General features: G+C 43.0%; 1 protein-coding gene across 1 annotated transcript; it reads left to right on the top strand.

Annotated features, from left to right (window-relative positions):
• Nucleotides 1–311: 311 nt before the first annotated feature.
• Nucleotides 312–22542, top strand: LOC110517235 (GTP-binding protein Rheb). The gene is made up of 8 exons (XM_036986640.2): nucleotides 312–636; nucleotides 1526–1597; nucleotides 8435–8502; nucleotides 8841–8923; nucleotides 13454–13510; nucleotides 18197–18244; nucleotides 18598–18679; nucleotides 20323–22542. The coding sequence occupies exons 1-8, from the start codon at nucleotides 585–587 to the stop codon at nucleotides 20413–20415; spliced, it is 555 nt and encodes a 184-aa protein (XP_036842535.1). The 5' UTR covers nucleotides 312–584; the 3' UTR covers nucleotides 20416–22542.
• The last annotated feature ends 59 nt before the right edge of the window (nucleotides 22543–22601 follow it).

The raw sequence follows: 22601 nt of genomic DNA, 5'->3' as shown, positions 1-22601 counted from the left end.
CTGTCGTTCTGCCCCTGAACAAGGCAGTTAACCCCACTGTTCCTAGGCCGTCATTTTAAATAAGAATTTGTTCTTAACTGACTTGCCTCGTAAAATAATGACATCAATCTTTACTAGGGCACTACTCTACAGTTTACTAGACCTAATTTCAGCAGTACAGTAACGGAGTCATGGAATGATTCATTATCCCACTCTATTACAGACACACCGGACAATGAATGAAAATGGAGTCTCAGATAGACTGACAGCATTGTTGATCCAATCACTGTTACGCGTGAGACATAAAGCCCGCCTTTATTCTGTACACAACCAATCAGCATCGGGCATTGATGGCTAATTCATGAGATCACAAAGGGGAGTGACGCAGATGTTATAGACGCCCCACATTTCTATTAAATCTACAGGAATTCAAATGTCTAATCTGTAAATGTCTAATTTCTTAATTTACGAGAATAAATAGTGATTTAAAAAAGAGACACAGAATAATTTCGTCGGACTGCTCTGCTTGTGACATGCTAACGCCGTTCCTGTTGGAGGTTGCTGCTGTCCACGGTGAAGATTAGATGGGATAGCCAACACGAGATATGCCGCAACCCAAATCACGAAAAATCGCCATTCTCGGGTACAGATCCGTAGGTGAGTTCCATTTAGCTGTCGACCATTAAAAAAAAGAGAGACAAAATGCGTGTTTTAGCCGTTCTTTAGCTGTAGGTAGAGACTGCGCGCGGGTCACGGATTACTCTCTCTTTATAATAGAGTTAAATTATAGGGAGTACAATCTGTCACGAAACATCTCGTTTGAAGAAATGAGAGAGTGCCACACCAGTTGAGACAGTGGCCTAGTAGTCACGGCCCAACTCGACATTGACTAGATATTACTCCGTGTGGATCGTCTTGGAAGTGTTTTAGTATGGATGTTGCCCAATTCATGAAACACTTCTATCTGAGAATGTGCTTTGTTCAGTTGGCCTGGCATATAGGGTTGGCTACTGTAGCTGACATGCCTGCTACTGTAAAGATTACTGTAGCTGACAGGCCTGCTACTGTAAAGACTAATGTAGCTGACAGACCTGCTACTGTAAAGATTACTGTAGCTGACAGGCCAACTACTGTAAAGACTACTGTTGCTGACAGGCATGCTACTGTATACTACTGTGTACTACTGTATACTACTGTGTACTACTGTGTACTACTGTATACTACTGTTTACTACTGTGTACTACTGTATACTACTGTTTACTACTGTGTACTACTGTGTACTACTGTTTACTACTGTGTACTACTGTGTACTACTGTATACTACTGTGTACTACTGTGTACTACTGTTTACTACTGTGTACTACTGTGTACTACTGTATACTACTGTTTACTACTGTGTACTACTGTTTACTACTGTATACTACTACTCAACACAGAATAGAAGTCTACTCACCATATGTACTGTATGAGAGAGAGAGAAAGAATTACATTTATATTTTCTCCAAAAAACTGATAAATGACATCCTCTGTGTTTTTTTTCCTGTAGGAAAGTCCTCGCTAACGATTCAGTTTGTGGAAGGCCAGTTTGTCGACTCCTATGATCCAACGATAGAAAACAGTAAGTGTCTTTAGAAAGCCATGTCAGATACACACAGGAATACTCCCAGCTCTGAGACCCTGCTGTGAATCTGGTGGAACTCTGTAGTAGTAATTTATTCAAATATGATAGTTTGGGATTTTTACCTTGCTCCCCTGAAGTGTTTCAGCTCGATCTGGTACAACTTGTGACACACACACACACACACACATATACACACATATATACACACACACACACATACACACACACACACACACACACACACATTTTAAATACTTTATTTTCGATCCACCAATCAAATTTGACAAAACAAAAGGATCCGAACGTTTCAAAGATCCCTGTATGGGTCCATGGGTACAGAAAGCACCTCCTTCTCCAGACTGCAGGCTGTCCCAGCTAACCACGAGAGGCTGGCAAAAGGCCTGCTCCGTGTAGCCGTCTAATGAGCAGCCCACTTCCACAATGAGCACCTCCCCCTGGCCTCACCCCACATCAACAATATCTGGCGTATTTGGCACAAAGAAATCAACATGTAAACCAGATGTGTGTGTCTGCTTCACACACACACGTCTGGTTTACTATTTTTTTGTGGTGACTAAACAATTGATTTCCATTAAATATCCTATTTTCCCTGACCCCTGACCCCTAACCTTAATTATAATGCTATCCCTAAACCTAACCCCTAACAGTGGGTTTTGACTAGAGGCGGGGCCGCCTTCTCTTGACAAAGCGCCAATGCTGACCCTGACCCTAACCCTGACCCTAACCCTGACCCTAACCCTGACCCTTTCGGTTACGAGTCCAACACTCTAACCACTAGGCTACCTGCCGACCCTACACTCTAACCACTAGGCTACCTGCCGACCCTACACTCTAACCACTAGGCTACCTGCCTCCTCTACACTCTAACCACTAGGCTACCTGCCGCCCCTCCACTCTAACCACTAGGCTACCTGCCACCCCTACACTCTAACCACTAGGCTACCATGCCGCCCCTCCACTCTAACCACTAGGCTACCTGCCACCCCTACACTCTAACCACTAGGCTACTTGCCGACCCTACACTCTAACCACTAGGCTACCTGCCGTCCCTACACTCTAACCACTAGTCTACCTGCCACCCCTACACTCTAACCACTAGGCTACTTGCCGACCCTACACTCTAACCACTAGGCTACCTGCCACCCCTACACTCTAACCACTAGGCTACCTGCCATCCCTACACTCTAACCACTAGGCTACCTACCGTCCCTACACTCGAACCACTAGGCTACCTACCGTCCCTACACTCTAACCACTAGGTTACCTGCCATCCCTCCACTCTAACCACTAGGCTACCTGCCGTCCCTACACTCTAACCACTAGTCTACCTGCCACCCCTACACTCTAACCACTAGACTACCTGCCCCCCCTACACTCTAACCACTAGACTACCTGCCCCCCCTACACTCTAACCACTAGGTTACCTACCCCCCTACACTCTAACCACTAGGCTACCTGCCCCCCCTACACTCTAACCGCTAGGCTACCTACCCCCCTACACTCTAACCACTAGGCTACCTGCCTCCCCTACACTCTAACCACTAGGCTACCTGCCGCCTCCACACTCTAACCACTAGGCTACCTGCCTCCCCTACACTCTAACCACTAGGTTAACTGCCGCCCCTACACTCTAACCGCTAGGCTACCTGCCCCCCCTACACTCTAACCGCTAGGCTACCTACCCCCTTACACTCTAACCGCTAGGCTACCTACCCCCCTACACTCTAACCACTAGGCTACCTGCCCCCCCTACACTCTAACCGCTAGGCTACCTACCCCCCTACACTCTAACCACTAGGCTACCTGCCTCCCCTACACTCTAACCACTAGGCTACCTGCCGCCTCCACACTCTAACCACTAGGCTACCTGCCTCCCCTACACTCTAACCACTAGGTTAACTGCCGCCCCTACACTCTAACCACTAGTCTACCTGCCGCCCCTACACTCTAACCACTAGGCTACCTGCCGCCCCTACACTCTAACCACTAGGTTAACTGCCGCCCCTACACTCTAACCACTAGGCTACCTGCCACCCCTACACTCTAACCACTAGACTACCTGCCACCCCTACACTCTAACCACTAGACTACCTGCCATCCCTCCACTCTAACCACTAGGTTACCTGCCATCCCTCCACTCTAACCACTAGGCTACCTGCCATCCCTCCACTCTAACCACTAGGCTACCTGCCACCCCTCCACTCTAACCACTAGACTACCTGCCATCCCTCCACTCTAACCACTAGGCTACCTGCCATCCCTCCACTCTAACCACTAGACTACCTGCCATCCCTCCACTCTAACCACTAGGCTACCTGCCACCCCTCCACTCTAACCACTAGACTACCTGCCATCCCTCCACTCTAACCACTAGGTTACCTGCCATCCCTCCACTCTAACCACTAGGTTACCTGCCATCCCTCCACTCTAACCACTAGGCTACCTGCCATCCCTCCACTCTAACCACTAGGCTACCTGCCACCCCTCCACTCTAACCACTAGACTACCTGCCATCCCTCCACTCTAACCACTAGGTTACCTGCCATCCCTCCACTCTAACCACTAGGCTACCTGCCATCCCTCCACTCTAACCACTAGGCTACCTGCCATCCCTCCACTCTAACCACTAGGCTACCTGCCACCCCTACACTCTAACCACTAGGCTACCTGCCGTCCCCTACACTCTAACCATGACTGGTCTCTCAGTTCCCTTCTTTTTATCAGCCTCGATGTCGGACCACTTCTTTTTTTACGACGTCACTGTCCCCCGGCGGCAGAGACAGACCTCGGCCACTCTTCGCCCATCCTCTCTTTCTGGTCTCTGCCGTGACCCTGCCGTGACCCCTGCAGTTATCCAGTCTCCCCAACAGCAACCTTTCCCTGGCTGCCATTTCCTCCACCGTCACTCTTCAAGCTCTTTGTTTGCTGTAGTTTGTGTTGTGCTTTCCATTTGGGGTTTTGATGTAGCTAATCTGATGGCTACAATTTGTGAGAAATATCCAAATAACCCAAATCCCATCATCCCTGTCACACAGGCTTATTTATTGGTGTCGAGCACGTCACTAATGTCAATGACACGTGACAAAATATGTACGGAAGTTTCTAAGAAGCTTTGAATTACTAAGAACTTCAATGTGTTTCGTTAATCCGGCCCCAGCACCCCAAAAGGATAGTAAAACCACACACACACACACACACCACACCACTCCACACCACACCACACCACACACACACACACACACACAGTTCCCCTCTCTCTATAATAGCCTTCTTTACCAGTAAATATACAGTGTCTTAGTAGTGAAGTGGAGTCTGATTTTGCTGGTACAGCCCTTCTCCTCCTACATCTCCTTCTCCACATCCTCCTCTTCCTCCTCCACATCCTCCTCCTCCTTCTCCACATCCTCTTCCTCCTCCACATCCTCCTCCTCCTTCTCCACATCCTCTTCCTCCTCCACATCCTCTTCCTCCTCCACATCCTCCTCCTCCTTCTCCACATCCTCTTCCTCCTCCACATCCTCCTCCTCCTTCTCCACATCCTCCTCTTCATCCTCCTCCTTCTCCACATCCTCCTCTTCCTCCTCCACATCCTCCTCTTCTTCCTCCACATCCTCCTCTTCCTCCTCCACATCCTCCTCCTCATCCTCCATCTCCACATCCGCATCCTCCATCTCCACATCCTCCTCTTCTTCCTCCTCCTTCTCCACATCCTCCTCTTCCTCCTCCACATCCTCCTCTTCCTCCTCCACATCCTCCTCTTCCTCCTCCACATCCTCCTCCTCCTTCTCCACATCCTCCTCTTCCTTCTCCACATCCTCCTCTTCCTCCTCCACATCCTCCTCTTCCTCCTCCACATCCTCCTCTTCCTCCTCCACATCCTCCTCCTCCTTCTCCACATCCTCTTCCTCCTCCACATCCTCCTCCTCCTTCTCCACATCCTCTTCCTCCTCCACATCCTCTTCCTCCTCCACATCCTCCTCCTCCTTCTCCACATCCTCTTCCTCCTCCACATCCTCCTCCTCCTTCTCCACATCCTCCTCTTCATCCTCCTCCTTCTCCACATCCTCCTCTTCCTCCTCCACATCCTCCTCTTCTTCCTCCACATCCTCCTCTTCCTCCTCCACATCCTCCTCCTCATCCTCCATCTCCACATCCGCATCCTCCATCTCCACATCCTCCTCTTCTTCCTCCTCCTTCTCCACATCCTCCTCTTCCTCCTCCACATCCTCCTCTTCCTCCTCCACATCCTCCTCTTCCTCCTCCACATCCTCCTCCTCCTTCTCCACATCCTCCTCTTCCTTCTCCACATCCTCCTCTTCCTTCTCCACATCCTCCTCTTCCTCCTCCACATCCTCCTCTTCCTCCTCCACATCCTCCTCTTCCTCCTCCACATCCTCAATCTCCACATCCTACTCCTCCTTCTCCACATCCTCCTCCTCCACATCCTCCACATCCTCCACATCCTCATCCTCCTCCTCCTTCTCCACATCCTCCTTCTCCACATCCTCAATCTCCACATCCTACTCCTCCTTCTCCACATCCTCATCCTCCTCCTCCTTCTCCACATCCTCCTCCTCCTTCTCCACATCCTCCACATCCTCATCCTCCTCCTCCTTCTCCACATCCTCCTCCTCCTTCTCCACATCCTCAATCTCCACATCCTCCTCCTCCACATCCCCCTTCTCCACATCCTCCTTCTCCACATCCTCCTTCTCCACATCCTCCTTCTCCACATCCTCCTCCTCCTTCTCCACATCCTCCTTCTCCACATCCTACTCCTCCTTCTCCACATCCTCCTTCTCCACATCCTCCACATCCTCATCCTCCTCCTCCTTCTCCACATCCTCCTCCTCCTTCTCCACATCCTCAATCTCCACATCCTCCTCCTCCACATCCTCCTCCACATCCTCATCCTCCTCCTCCTTCTCCACATCCTCCTTCTCCACATCCTCATCCTCCTTCTCCACATCCTCCTTCTCCTTCTCCACATCCTCCTCCTCCTTCTCCACATCCTCCTTCTCCTTCTCCACATCCTCCTTCTCCACATTCTCCTCCTCCTTCTCCACATCCTCCTCCTCCACATCCTCCTCCACATCCTCATCCTCCTCCTCCTTCTCCACATCCTCCTTCTCCACATTCTCCTCCTCCTTCTCCACATCCTCCTTCTCCACATCCTCCTTCTCCACATCCTCCTTCTCCACATCCTCCTTCTCCACATCCTCCTTCTCCACATCCTCCTCCTCCTTCTCCACATCCTCCTTCTCCACATCCTCCTTCTCCACATCCTCCTTCTCCACATCCTCCTCCTCCTTCTCCACATCCTCCTCCTCCTTCTCCACATCCTCCTACATCTCCTTCTCCACATCCTCAATCTCCACATCCTCCTCCTCCTTCTCCACATCCTCCTACATCTCCTTCTCCACATCCTCAATCTCCACATCCTACTCCTCCTTCTCCACATCCTCCTCCTCCACATCCTCATCCTCCTCCTCCTTCTCCACATCCTCCTCCTCCTTCTCCAAATCCTCCTCCTCCACATCCTCCTCCACATCCCCCAGACTCTCTTATCCAGAGCCACTACAGTAGTGATTCATTTAGCAGACTCTCTTATCCAGAGACATACAGTAGTGAATCATTTAGCAGACTCTCTTATCCAGAGACCTACAGTAGTGAATCATTTAGCAGACTCTCTTATCTAGAGCCACTACAGTAGTGAGTCATTTAGCAGACTCTCTTACCTAGAGCCACTACAGTAGTGAGTCATTTAGCAGACTCTCTTATCCAGAGCCACTACAGTAGTGAGTCATTTAGCAGACTCTCTTATCCAGAGCCACTACGGTAGTGAGTCATTTAGCAGACTCTCTTATCCAGAGACCTACAGTAGTGAGTCATTTAGCAGACTCTCTTATCCAGAGACCTACAGTAGTGAGTCATTTAGCAGACTCTCTTATCCAGAGACCTACAGTAGTGAGTCATTTAGCAGACTCTCTTATCCAGAGACCTACAGTAGTGAGTCATTTAGCAGACTCTCTTATCTAGAGCCACTACAGTAGTGAGTCATTTAGCAGACTCTCTTATCTAGAGCCACTACAGTAGTGAATCATTTAGCAGACTCTCTTATCCAGAACCACTAAGCTGACTCTCTTATCCAGAGCCACTTACAGTAGTGAGTCAGTTAGCAGACTCTCTTATCTAGAGCCACTACAGTAGTGAGTCATTTAGCAGACTCTCTTATCTAGAGCCACTACAGTAGTGAGTCATTTAGCAGACTCTCTTATCCAGAGCCACTACGGTAGTGAGTCATTTAGCAGACTCTCTTATCCAGAGCCACTACAGTAGTGAGTCATTTAGCTGACTCTCTTATCTAGATCCACTACGGTAGTGAATCATTTAGCAGACTCTCTTATCCAGAGCCACTACGGTAGTGAGTCATTTAGCAGACTCTCTTATCTAGATCCACTACGGTAGTGAATAATTTTAGCAGACTCTTATCTAGAGCCACTTACAGTTAGTGCATTCATCTGAAGATAACTAGGTGAGACAACCACATACAGTATCACAGCCATAGTAAGTCCATGTTTCCTCATGACAATAGCTATCAGCAGCCAGAACCCTGTAGGACAAGACCGATGTTAATTACTATGGAGACAACACTACACTTCAATTGACCGAGCAAGACTATACGACTCCTCTTTGCCCCCGAAACAGCAGAAGTCCCTCCCCAGCTATTGGAGCACATCTCTAGGCAGTCATAGACAACTCCATCACAACATACAAAGGGGACTTTTCTTTCTCTTCTCTCTTTTGCCGCAGCGTTTACCAAGATGATCACGATAAACGGACAAGAATACCACCTGCAGTTGGTAGACACAGCGGGACAGGTAGTAGTCACGCACCACAGGGATTTATTTTGAAAAAAAAACATTTATACAAGACCTTACATTTCTACATTGACTCGTGGTTGGGGATCTCATGATGTCGTATCACCATTAGAATTGTAGAACACAGGCCATTCTAGAATGCGCCCTACCTCTAATTAGAATGCCAGCTGGGTACATTGCTTTACTCTCTGACACTATAAGGCCTAGATTCTAAGCGGTATACTAGTATGGACATTGGGACACTATGTTACAGTGTGCAGGCTAAGTACTTATTTCACACATTTCTCTGTCTCCCTCTTTCTCCTTCCCTTTCCTCTCTCCCCCTCTGTCTTTTCCAGGATGAATACTCTATATTTCCTCAGACCTATTCCATAGATATCAATGGATACATCTTGGTCTACTCTGTCACATCTAATAAAAGGTTAGTCAGCTATTTACTCGACTGTCTTTTAATGATTTAGATTGTGCAGAATGATCTGTGGTAGGGGTGATCAACGACTGAACAGGTTTTTACTTAAATAAAATATATAAATATGTTTTCTTAAGATTTGAATCAGACATCTTTGTGTCTGAGGTAAAAACAAACGGAAGCATCATTATAAAATGTTTGAGAGAGTTGTTGTTAAACAGTCTGATGATGTTTTAAAGTTGTTCAGGGGATGTAACACATACACAAAGCCCAGACAAAATGAGTGGAACTGTGTTACAGCACTGTGCGGAACAACTGGCTGGTGTTTTTAACAGACATTTTCCAATCCTCACTCGACCAGCAACACGTTCCAGTATTGTGGAAAACCTCAATAATTATACCCATTCCTAAAGCATCTAATCCCTCTGTGCTGAATGACTACCGCCCCTGTCGCCTTGACATCCTTAGGAATGAAATGCCTTGAGAAACTTGTGAAAAGTCATATTCTCAGCGTCACCCGGAAGCTTATCGACCCATTTCAGTTTGCCTATCAGCCTCAGAGGAGTTGATGATGCCATCCTTACCCTCCTCAACATGGTCTATAGTCATCTAGAGGGGGTATTAACATGGTCTATAGTCATCTAGAGGGGGTATTAACATGGTCTATAGACATCTAGAGGGGGTATTAACATGGTCTATAGACATCTAGAGGGGGTATTAACATGGTCTATAGACATCTAGAGGGGGTATTAACATGGTCTATAGACATCTAGAGGGGGTATTAACATGGTCTATAGTCATCTAGAGGGGGTATTAACATGGTCTATAGACATCTAGAGGGGGTATTAACATGGTCTATAGACATCTAGAGGGGGTATTAACATGGTCTATAGACATCTAGAGGGGGTATTAACATGGTCTATAGACATCTAGAGGGGGTATTAACATGGTCTATAGACATCTAGAGGGGGTATTAACATGGTCTATAGACATCTAGAGGGGGTATTAACATGGTCTATAGACATCTAGAGCCAAATCCCATGTTAGGGTTCTGTTTGTTTACTTTTCTTCTGCCTTCAACACAATCCAGCTCTAAATTCTGGCACAGAGACTCATTCAGGACTTCTCCTTATATGGGGGGGGGGGGGGCTGGTTTTGTGGCTGTTGGACTTCCTGAGCCAACGCTCACAGCGAGTCAAAATAGGTCCCCACGTGTCGGACATACGCAATACCAACACAGGCGCTCCTCAGGGATGTGTTTTGTCCCCACTCCTGTACATCTTGTACACTAATAGTTGTACTAGTATCCATACTGACAGACACCTCGTTAAGTTCGCTGATGACACTGCCTTGATCAGCCTGTTGCATGATGACGAGGAACATCATGGCCCGGTCCTAGATGACTTTGTAGAGTGGTGTTACGAATCACACTTGGTCCTCAATACCGACAAGACCAAAGAGATGTGCATAGACTTCAGGAAGTGTACAACACCATACCTCTGCAACATCTATCAGAGGTCAGAACATAGAGATTGTAGAGGAATACAAATACCTGGGTGTCCTCTTGGACGATAAGCTTCAGTGGGGTAAATGTACAGACCTGATCTACAAAAAGAGCCAACAGAGACGGTACTTTCTCAAAAAGCTGGGATCTTTTAATGTAGACTGTACTATAAGGCCAACAGGCTAATGTTCCTATCCACTCAGTAAGGCCAGCAGGCTAATGTTCCTATAGACTCAGTAAGGCCAGCAGGCTAATGTTCCTATTCACTCAGTAAGGCCAGCAGGCTAATGTTCCTATCCACTCAGTAAGGCCAGCAGGCTAATGTTCCTATCCACTCAGTAAGGCCAGCAGGCTGATGTTCCTATAGACTCAGTAAGGCCAGCAGGCTAATGTTCCTATCCACTCAGTAAGGCCAGCAGGCTAATGTTCATATCCACTCAGTAAGGCCAGCAGGCTAATGTTCCTATCCACTCAGTAAGGCCAGCAGGCTAATGTTCCTATAGACTCAGTAAGGCCAGCAGGCTAATGTTCCTATAGACTCAGTAAGGCCAGCAGGCTAATGTTCCTATAGACTCAGTAAGGCCAGCAGGCTAATGTTCCTATAGACTCAGTAAGGCCAGTAGGCTAATGTTCCTATAGACTCAGTAAGGCCAGCAGGCTAATGTTCCTATAGACTCAGTAAGGCCAGCAGGCTATAACAGTATCTATGACAGTATGTTTGACAGTATTAATGACAGTATCTATAACAGTATCTATGACAGTATGTTTGACAGTATTAATGACAGTATTAATGACAGTATCTATAACAGTATCTATGACAGTATGTTTGACAGTATTAATGACAGTATCTATAACAGTATCTATAACAGTATGTTTGACAGTATTAATGACAGTATCTATAACAGTATCTATAACAGTATCTATGACAGTATGTGTGACAGTATTAATGACAGTATCTATAACAGTATGTTTGACAGTATTAATGACAGTATTAATGACAGTATCTATAACTGTATGTGTGACAGTATTAATGACAGTATCTATAACAGTATCTATGACAGTATGTTTGACAGTATTAATGACAGTATCTATAACAGTATCTATGACAGTATGTTTGACAGTATTAATGACAGTATTAATGACAGTATCTATAACAGTATCTATGACAGTATGTTTGACAGTATTAAGGACAGTATCTATAACAGTATCTATGGCAGTATGTTTGACAGTATTAATGACAGTATCTATAACAGTATCTATGACAGTATGTTTTACAGTATTAATGACAGTATCTATAACAGTATCTATAACAGTATGTTTGACAGTATTAATGACAGTATTAATGACAGTATCTATAACTGTATGTGTGACAGTATTAATGACAGTATCTATAACAGTATCTATGACAGTATGTTTGACAGTATTAATGACAGTATCTATAACAGTATCTATAACAGTATGTTTGACAGTATCTATAACAGTGTATATAACAGTATGTTTGACAGTATTAATGACAGTATTAATGACAGTATCTATAACAGTATCTATAACAGTATCTATGACAGTATGTTTGACAGTATTAATGACAGTATCTATAACAGTATCTATAACAGTATCTATGACAGTATGTTTGACAGTATTAATGACAGTATCTATAACAGTATCTATAACAGTATGTTTGACAGTATCTATGACAGTATGTTTGACAGTATTAATGACAGTATCTATAACAGTATCTATAACAGTATCTATGACAGTATGTTTGACAGTATTAATGACAGTATCTATAACAGTATCTATGACAGTATGTTTGACAGTATTAATGACAGTATCTATAACAGTATCTATGACAGTATGTTTGACAGTATTAATGACAGTATCTATAACAGTATCTATAACAGTATCTATGACAGTATGTTTGACAGTATTAATGACAGTATCTATAACAGTATCTATAACAGTATGTTTGACAGTATCTATGACAGTATGTTTGACAGTATTAATGACAGTATCTATAACAGTATCTATAACAGTATGTTTGACAGTATCTATGACAGTATGTTTGACAGTATTAATGACAGTATCTATAACAGTATCTATGACAGTATGTTTGACAGTATTAATGACAGTATCTATAACAGTATCTATGACAGTATGTTTGACAGTATTAATGACAGTATCTATAACAGTATCTATAACAGTATCTATGACAGTATGTTTGACAGTATTAATGACAGTATCTATAACAGTATCTATAACAGTATCTATGACAGTATGTTTGACAGTATTAATGACAGTATCTATAACAGTATCTATAACAGTATGTTTGACAGTATCTATGACAGTATGTTTGACAGTATTAATGACAGTATCTATAACAGTATCTATAACAGTATGTTTGACAGTATCTATGACAGTATGTTTGACAGTATTAATGACAGTATCTATAACAGTATCTATGACAGTATGTTTGACAGTATTAATGACAGTATCTATAACAGTATCTATAACAGTATGTTTGACAGTATCTATGACAGTATGTTTGACAGTATTAATGACAGTATCTATAACAGTATCTATAACAGTATGTTTGACAGTATCTATGACAGTATGTTTGACAGTATTAATGACAGTATCTATAACAGTATCTATGACAGTATGTTTGGCAGTATTAATGACAGTATCTATAACTGTATGTGTGACAGTATTAATGACAGTATCTATAACTGTATGTGTGACAGTATTAATGACAGTATCTATAACAGTATCTATGACAGTATGTTTGGCAGTATTAATGACAGTATCTATAACAGTATCTATGACTGTATGTTTGGCAGTATTAATGACAGTATCTATAACAGTATCTATGACAGTATGTTTGGCAGTATTAATGACAGTATCTATAACAGTATCTATGACAGTATGTTTGACAGTATTAATGACAGTATCTATAACAGTATCTATGACGGTATGTTTGACAGTATTAATGACAGTATCTATAACAGTATGTGTGACATATTGTTTTTCTTTTCTTCCAGTTTTGAAGTAGTTCAGGTTATCCATGAAAAACTTCTGGATATGGTGGGGAAAGCTCAGTGAGTATCTACTGTAATCTGACTGTATATTAACCCTCTACTGTAATCTGATGTATATTAACCCTCTACTGTAACCTGACTGTATATTAACCCTCTACTGTAATCTGATGTATATTAACCCTCTACTGTAATCTGACTGTATATTAACCCTCTACTGTAATCTGACTGTATATTAACCCTCTACTGTAATCTGACTGTATATTAACCCTCTACTGTAATCTGACTGTATATTAACCCTCTACTGTAATCTGATGTATATTAACCCTCTACTGTAACCTGACTGTATATTAACCCTCTACTGTAATCTGACTGTATATTAACCCTCTACTGTAATCTGACTGGATATTAACCCTCTGCTGTAACCTGACTGTATATTAACCCTCTACTGTAATCTGATGTATATTAACCCTCTACTGTAATCTGACTGTATATTATCCCTCTACTGTAATCTGACAGTATATTAACCCTCTACTGTAATCTGATGTATATTAACCCTCTACTGTAATCTGACTGTATATTATCCCTCTACTGTAATCTGACTGTATATTAACCCTCTACTGTAATCTGACTGTATATTATCCCTCTACTGTAATCTGACTGTATATTAACTCTCTACTGTAATCTGACTGTATATTATCCCTCTACTGTAACCTGACTGTATATTATCCCTCTACTGTAATCTGACTGTATATTATCCCTCTACTGTAACCTGACTGTATATTATCCCTCTACTGTAATCTGATGTATATTAACCCTCTACTGTAATCTGACTGTATATTATCCCTCTACTGTAATCTGACTGTATATTAACCCTCTACTGTAATCTGACTGTATATTATCCCTCTACTGTAATCTGACTGTATATTAACCCTCTACTGTAATCTGACTGTATATTATCCCTCTACTGTAACCTGACTGTATATTATCCCTCTACTGTAATCTGACTGTATATTATCCCTCTACTGTAACCTGACTGTATATTATCCCTCTACTGTAATCTGACTGTATATTAACCCTCTACTGTAATCTGACATAGCATGCCTAAAATAAATGCCTGAAACTAAAGCCCCACATTCGGGTCATGATGAAGGAAACAAACTGTCTGAGGAGGTTTAACGTATCCCGTAAATGTGGAGTAGAAGTTGGAGTTAAAATAGAGTATTGCTCTGTTTAATATTGAGATGGAAAAAACTTCATAGAGAAAGCTAGCAAACGGAAGCTAGCTAGCTACTAGCCGGATATTAGATAGCGTCACCTAGCGATAATGGAATCGCTAACAAAGTTGACACCAACTGTATTGGTATGTGGTGTTTGTCGACTTTGTGGCACTTGCTCTGAAAGCTCAATGTTTCCCAGTCATACAGTGCTCTGAAGAAGTTTTTGCCCCCCCCTTACCCTCAATATGGGGTTGTGCCACCTTTAGCTGCAATGACTGCAACCAAATGCTTCCTGTAGTTCTTGATTGTGTGTTTTGGATCATTGTCTTGCTGCACGACCCAGCTGCACTTCAGCTTACAGACGGATGGCCTGATAATTGTCCTGTAGAATTCTCTGATACAGAGCAGAATTCATGGTTCCTTTAATTTGTATATATTAATCACCTTTATTTAACCAGGTAGGCTAGTTGAGAACAAGTTTGCATTTGCAACTGCGACCTCCTTCTATGAAGGCAAGTCGTCCAGGTCCTGAGGCAGCAAAGCATTCCCCAAACCATCACACTACCACCACCATGCTGGTCCCCAAACTATCACACTACCACCACCATGCTGGGCCATTGGGAATGAGGTTCTTACTGTAGAATGCAATGTTTGGTTTTCACCAGAGATAATGGGATCCATCTCGAGTTCCATCTCCCACAGCGATGTGAGAGACTGATCAACAACTACAGGAAGTGGTTGGTTGTAGTCAGTGCAGCTACAGTAAATTCCTCCACAGCGATGTGAGAGACTGATCAACAACTACAGGAAGTGGTTGGTTATAGTCAGTGCAGCTACAGTAAATTCCTCCACAGTGATGTGAGAGACTGATCAACAACTACAGGAAGTGGTTGGTTGTAGTCAGTGCAGCTACAGTAAATTCCTCCACAGCGATGTGAGAGACTGATCAACAACTACAGGAAGTGGTTGGTTATAGTCAGTGCAGCTACAGTAAATTCCTCCACAGTGATGTGAGAGACTGATCAACAACTACAGGAAGTGGTTGGTTGTAGTCAGTGCAGCTACAGTAAATTCCTCCACAGCGATGTGAGAGACTGATCAACAACTACAGGAAGTGGTTGGTTATAGTCAGTGCAGCTACAGTAAATTCCTCCACAGTGATGTGAGAGACTGATCAACAACTACAGGAAGTGGTTGGTTGGAGTCAGTGCAGCTACAGTAAATTCCTCCACAGCGATGTGAGAGACTGATCAACAACTACAGGAAGTGGTTGGTTGTAGTCAGTGCAGCTACAGTAAATTCCTCCACAGTGATGTGAGAGACTGATCAACAACTACAGGAAGTGGTTGGTTGTAGTCAGTGCAGCTACAGTAAATTCCTCCACAGCGATGTGAGAGACTGATCAACAACTACAGGAAGTGGTTGGTTGTAGTCAGTGCAGCTACAGTAAATTCCTCCACGGCGATGTGAGAGACTGTTCAACAACTACAGGAAGTGGTTGGTTGGAGTCAGTGCAGCTACAGTAAATTCCTCCACAGCGATGTGAGAGACTGATCAACAACTACAGGAAGTGGTTGGTTGTAGTCAGTGCAGCTACAGTAAATTCCTCCACAGCGATGTGAGAGACTGATCAACAACTACAGGAAGTGGTTGGTTGTAGTCAGTGCAGCTACAGTAAATTCCTCCACAGCGATGTGTGAGTGATCAACAACTACAGGAAGTGGTTGGTTGTAGTCAGTGCAGGTAAAGGTGGCACAACCAGTTATTGAGTGTAAGGGGGCGTTTACTTTTTCACACAGGGGAATTGTGTGTGGCATATCTTTGTTTATGAAATAATTTAAATAAGTGTGTAATTGTTGTGTTATTTGTTCACTCAGGTTCCCCTTTATCTATTATTTGGTCTAGTATTTGGTGAAACCGGATGGCTTAGATTTTTGCAGATGAGGCTGAGGGTGCATCTACTGTGTCTATGTAACATTTGGGAATATGGGGTACAACATGTGGTTTTGTTCTGGGTACAACATGTGGTTTTGTTTTGATAGATGGGATACAACATGTGGGTTTGTCTTTGATACATGGGATACAACATGTGGTTTTGTCTTTGATACATAGGATACAACATGTGGTTTTGTCTTTGATACATGGGATACAACATGTGGGTTTGTCTTTGATACATGGGATACAACATGTGGGTTTGTCTTTGATACATGGGATACAACATGTGGTTTTGTCTTTGATACATGGGATACAACATGTGGTTTTGTCTTTGATACATGGGATACAACATGTGGTTTTGTCTTTGATACATGGGATACAACATGTGGGTTTGTCTTTGATACATGGGATACAACATGTGGTTTTGTCTTTGATACATGGGATACAACATGTGGTTTTGTCTTTGATACATGGGATACAACATGTGGTTTTGTCTTTGATACATGGGATACAACATGTGGTTTTGTCTTTGATACATGGGATACAACATGTGGGTTTGTCTTTGATACATGGGATACAACATGTGGTTTTGTCTTTGATACATGGGATACAACATGTGGTTTTGTCTTTGATACATGGGATACAACATGTGGTTTTGTCTTTGATACATGGGATACAACATGTGGTTTTGTCTTTGATACATGGGATACAACATGTGGTTTTGTCTTTGATACATGGGATACAACATGTGGTTTTGTCTTTGATACATGGGATACAACATGTGGTTTTGTCTTTGATACATGGGATACAACATGTGGTTTTGTCTTTGATACATGGGATACAACATGTGGTTTTGTCTTTGATACATGGGATACAACATGTGGTTTTGTCTTTGATACATGGGATACAACATGTGGTTTTGTCTTTGATACATGGGATACAACATGTGGTTTTGTCTTTGATACATGGGATACAACATGTGGTTTTGTCTTTGATACATGGGATACAACATGTGGTTTTGTCTTTGATACATGGGATACAACATGTGGTTTTGTCTTTGATACATGGGATACAACATGTGGTTTTGTCTTTGATACATGGGATACAACATGTGGTTTTGTCTTTGATACATGGGATACAACATGTGGTTTTGTCTTTGATACATGGGATACAACATGTGGTTTTGTCTTTGATACATGGGATACAACATGTGGTTTTGTCTTTGATACATGGGATACAACATGTGGTTTTGTCTTTGATACATGGGATACAACATGTGGTTTTGTCTTTGATACATGGGATACAACATGTGGTTTTGTCTTTGATACATGGGATACAACATGTGGTTTTGTCTTTGATACATGGGATACAACATGTGGTTTTGTCTTTGATACATGGGATACAACATGTGGTTTTGTCTTTGATACATGGGATACAACATGTGGTTTTGTCTTTGATACATGGGATACAACATGTGGTTTTGTCTTTGATACATGGGATACAACATGTGGTTTTGTCTTTGATACATGGGATACAACATGTGGTTTTGTCTTTGATACATGGGATACAACATGTGGTTTTGTCTTTCTCTCAGAGTTCCTATTATGTTGGTGGGAAATAAGAACGACCTGCACATGGAAAGGTATGTTCCTTACTTACATACCTAGATACTGTCACACACTCACGCTCACACAAACACTCACGCTCACACACACACACAGACTCACGCTCACACACATTCAACAGCTCTCTGATTCAGAAGGCCTGGGTTAAATGCGGAAGACACATTTCGGTTGACTGTATTCAGTTGTACAACTGACCTAGGTATCCCACTTCCCCTATCCCTTAAAAGCATTATATCCTGTCGCTGTCGGGTTTGGAGTGATGTCATACAGAGACTCCATCCCCCTAACCTGTGGTGTGTGACGTGTGTGTGTGTGTGTGACGTGTGTGTGTGTGGTATCTGATTGGTGTGATGTCTCTTTTGAATTCCAGGGTGATCAGCTGTGAGGAAGGGAAGTCACTAGCAGAATCGTGGAACGCTGCCTTCATGGAATCCTCAGCTAAAGAGAACCAGGTGAATACACCTAGAACACATGTCCATCCAATAGAACCTGGAGGCACAAAAAAACACTTCTGGTACTTGTTTCTACCTGGTCGTTAATCACCGGGTGTCCCAGGTCTGAATTAGTCCTTTGATTTGGAATGAGAGAATGAAAACCTGAAGAAGTGTTTGAGTCCTCCATGACCGACATTGAACAGCCCTGCCATGGACCAAAAGCACTAGTCACCTCATCATCAAACCTTTGAGTAGTGGAATCAGGTGTGTAGTACTAGACAAAAAGACTCTAGGACCGGGATTGAACAGCCCTGCCATGGACCAAAAGCCCTAATCACCTCATCATCAAACCTTTGAGTAGTGGAATCAGGTGTGTAGTACTAGACAAAAAGACTCAAAAAATATGCACATATTTGGGTCCCTAGGACCGGGATTGAACAAACAGTGCTATGGGCACTGACGCTTGGAGGTCTACAGGCCTGTAATTGCAGTACTCTGTACTCTACAGCAGGGGGCAGCCCAGCTCTCCCAACTATTGAAAGGAATATTCCAGCCCAGAGATGTTGAGGCACTGTTCAGTCTCTCTTTCTGTCAGACGGCTGTGTCATAGTAGATAGTAAAGTAGCCTCAATTCTAGTCTAGTATGTCCTAGTCTGCTTTAGTCTGTTCTATTGTAGTCTGTTCTATTCTACTGAAGTCTGTTCTATTCTACTGTAGTCTGTTCTACTGTAGTCTGCTCTATTCTACTGTAGTCTGTTCTATTCTACTGTAGTCTGTTCTACTGTAGTCTGCTCTATTCTACTGTAGTCTGTTCTATTCTACTGTAGTCTGTTCTATTCTACTGTAGTCTGTTCTACTGTAGTCTGCTCTATTCTACTGTAGTCTGTTCTATTCTACTGTAGTCTGTTCTACTGTAGTCTGCTCTATTCTACTGTAGTCTGCTCTATTCTACTGTAGTCTGTTCTATTCTACTGTAGTCTGTTCTATTCTACTGTAGTCTGTTCTACTGTAGTCTGCTCTATTCTACTGTAGTCTGTTCTATTCTACTGTAGTCTGTCCTATTCTACTGAAGTCTGTTCTATTCTACTGTAGTCTGTTCTACTGTAGACTGCTCTATTCTACTGTAGTCTGTTCTATTCTACTGTAGTCTGTTCTACTGTAGTCTGCTCAATTCTACTGTAGTCTGTTCTATTCTACTGAAGTCTGTTCTATTCTACTGTAGTCTGTTCTACTGTAGTCTGTTCTATTCTACTGTAGTCTGTTCTATTCTACTGTAGTCTGTTCTAATGTAGTCTGTTATATTCTACTGTAGTCTATTCTACTGTAGTCTGTTCTATTCTACTGTAGTCTGTTCTATTCTACTGTAGTCTATTCTACTGTAGGTTGTTCTATTCTACCGTAGTCTGTTCTATTCTACCGTAGTCTGTTCCACTGTAGTCTGTTCTATTCTACTGGGTTCTACTGTATTCTGTTCTATTCTACTGTAGTCTGTTCTATTCTACTGGGTTCTACTGTATTCTGTTCTATTCTAATGGGTTCTACTGTATTCTACTCTTATTCTGTTTCTGCTTTCTCAGACGGCAGTGGAGGTGTTATATTCTAACCTGTGTGTGTGTGTGTGTGTGTGTGTGTGTGTGTCTGTGTGTGTGTGTGTGTGTCAGACGGCGGTGGAGGTGTTCAAGAGGATGATCCTGGAGGCGGAGAAGCTGGAAGGCGGCGTCCAACCAGGGAAGACTTCCTGCTCCTTGATGTAGAGCTGCTGATCAATCAGAACAGAGAACCGAACACTACACTGGGATATCCAGATACTTGAAGGCTTCCTGCCAGTACAACTACTACTCTTCCAACTGTCTTCAACTGTCTCCAACTGTCTTCAACTGTCTTCAACTGTCTTCAACTGTCTTCAACTGTCTTCCAACTGTCTTCAACTGTCTTCAACTGTCTTCAACTGTCTTCCAACTGTCTTCAACTGTCTTCAACTGTCTTCAACTGTCTTCCAACTGTCTTCAACTGTCTTCAACTGTCTTCAACTGTCTTCAACTGTCTTCAACTGTCTTCAACTGTCTTCCAACTGTCTTCAACTGTCTTCAACTGTCTTCAACTGTCTTCAACTGTCTTCCAACTGTCTTCAACTGTCTTCAACTGTCTTCAACTGTCTTCAACTGTCTTCAACTGTCTTCAACTGTCTTCCAACTGTCTTCAACTGTCTTCAACTGTCTTCCAACTGTCTTCAACTGTCTTCAACTGTCTTCAACTGTCTTCCAACTGTCTTCAACTGTCAACTCACCAACAGTTTATTTTTCAGTATTTCTGTTTGTCATGAAAGGGTGAGTGGCTGTGATACTGTACATTTCCCACAATCCACTTCTCGTCTGTTCTGTGCTCAGCCCTGATGCGAAACTGACGAAACTGACGTCCAGAAATAACCCCTAGACCCTCCACCCTTACCCCCCCCCCCCCTTAGTCACTTCTCTTAGCCCCTAGCAGACAAGGGGTGGGGTTTAGGGTCTGTTTCTGTAACCTTGTTTGACCATCCTGATCTTGCAAAAGTACAGCGGTCAGGATGGTGTATCAGACTACTGTTTCTCATAAAGACGTATCAGAAACTATGTCTGGCTTCTCACATGGGGCTGCACAGGTGTCCGTTCTGGCTTTATGGCGGACGGGTGACTATGGAAGAATCAGAGATGTTCAACCTCCTCGTATTAGAGATGCTATGAAGAACGAACATTCCCTTCTATTGAATTGTGTTTTTTAAAATGTTTTTTATTTAAACAAAGATTGTTTTATCTTCTTTTCTCTGTCCATGTAATTAGTCCACTGTGTCACCAGGATGGAGCTAGCATGCCATGGTTGTTTTTACCCATACTAAGCTGTTCATTTTAGTGTATTGTTTCAAAGGGAAACAAACACTCATTAGGATCAGGTGTGGTTAATTAGTGGGCGTGGCCAACACACCTGACCACGCGTAACAAGATACAGCATAGAGAGTTGTCTTGATGCAGAGAACGGTTTTTAAATCACTTTAGTAACGTTGAGAGAATGTTTTCTGTGGTTTTTATGGAACTTTTGGAACAATTTGAAAACATGACTTTAAATAAAAACCACGAGGAAACCTGTAGGAAACGTTATGCTGTAGTACTGAAATTCCCACAGAAGAACGTTGTTTCTTAACGTTCCCTGAACTATTTTAAAATGTCAAACCAGTTGTAGAACGTTTCTAGAACATTACCAAAATTGAAATTAAATGTAACCATGTTTGACATTTTAGGAAACGTTCTGTTAAAGTAATGAAATACCAAGAAAATATCATTTTCGAAAGTTACATAATTGTGCTGAGAATGTTCCAAAGCCAATCAACTACCCTGCACCGTTCCCAGAACGTTGTGAGAAGGTTGTATGCAAAATAACCATAGGACAACCGCACTCTCACCAAGCACTAAGAAACGTTCTCAGAACGTCGTGTGCTAGCTGGGCTCTGTCATTGTTGTCATTGTCAATCCGTACATCACTAAAACGTTTATAGGAAATCTTCCAATAAACTTCAGGGAGAATCCTAACTTCCTTAAGTCAAATATTCAGCTCGTCTCCCATTGACATCAACGCATGAATAAGTGAACATTTCATTTATGTGTAAGTTAAGATTTGTTCTTTAGTCATATCTGATGCATTAGTAGCTGTTCATCTGTCCCTCTTATCCCTCTAGCTCTTTCTTTATCTACTTTATTTTCCCACATCGTTGTCAGTCAGATGTGTGTGTCCCCACCCCCCCCCCCCCCCCATAGCTGTTTTTGTCGCCAGACAAAATATCTGCATCGTATTTTCTAACGTTGTACAAAAGTGTTTTTTGATTGTAATCATTAAAGCAAAAATGGATTATTTCAGAAGTGTTTGTTGTATAATTCCTGCGATGATGATTGATACACTTTGCTCAGATTCA

The sequence above is a fragment of the Oncorhynchus mykiss genome, chromosome 8 (assembly GCF_057628025.1).
Source record: "Oncorhynchus mykiss isolate SJ-2025 chromosome 8, ASM5762802v1, whole genome shotgun sequence".
NCBI classification, from domain to species: Eukaryota; Metazoa; Chordata; class Actinopteri; order Salmoniformes; family Salmonidae; genus Oncorhynchus; species Oncorhynchus mykiss.
Note: the sequence above shows the minus strand (reverse complement) of the source record. Positions and strands in the feature narration are given on the sequence as shown.

Coding starts and splice junctions, on each gene's coding strand:
- LOC110517235 (XM_036986640.2), top strand. CDS start 585: ATGCCGCAACCCAAATCACGAAAAATCGCCATTCTCGGGTACAGATCC. Junction 1,598..8,434: donor TGATCCAACGATAGAAAACA/GTAAGTGTCTTT, acceptor CTTTTGCCGCAG/CGTTTACCAAGATGATCACG. Junction 18,680..20,322: donor CCTCAGCTAAAGAGAACCAG/GTGAATACACCT, acceptor TGTGTGTGTCAG/ACGGCGGTGGAGGTGTTCAA.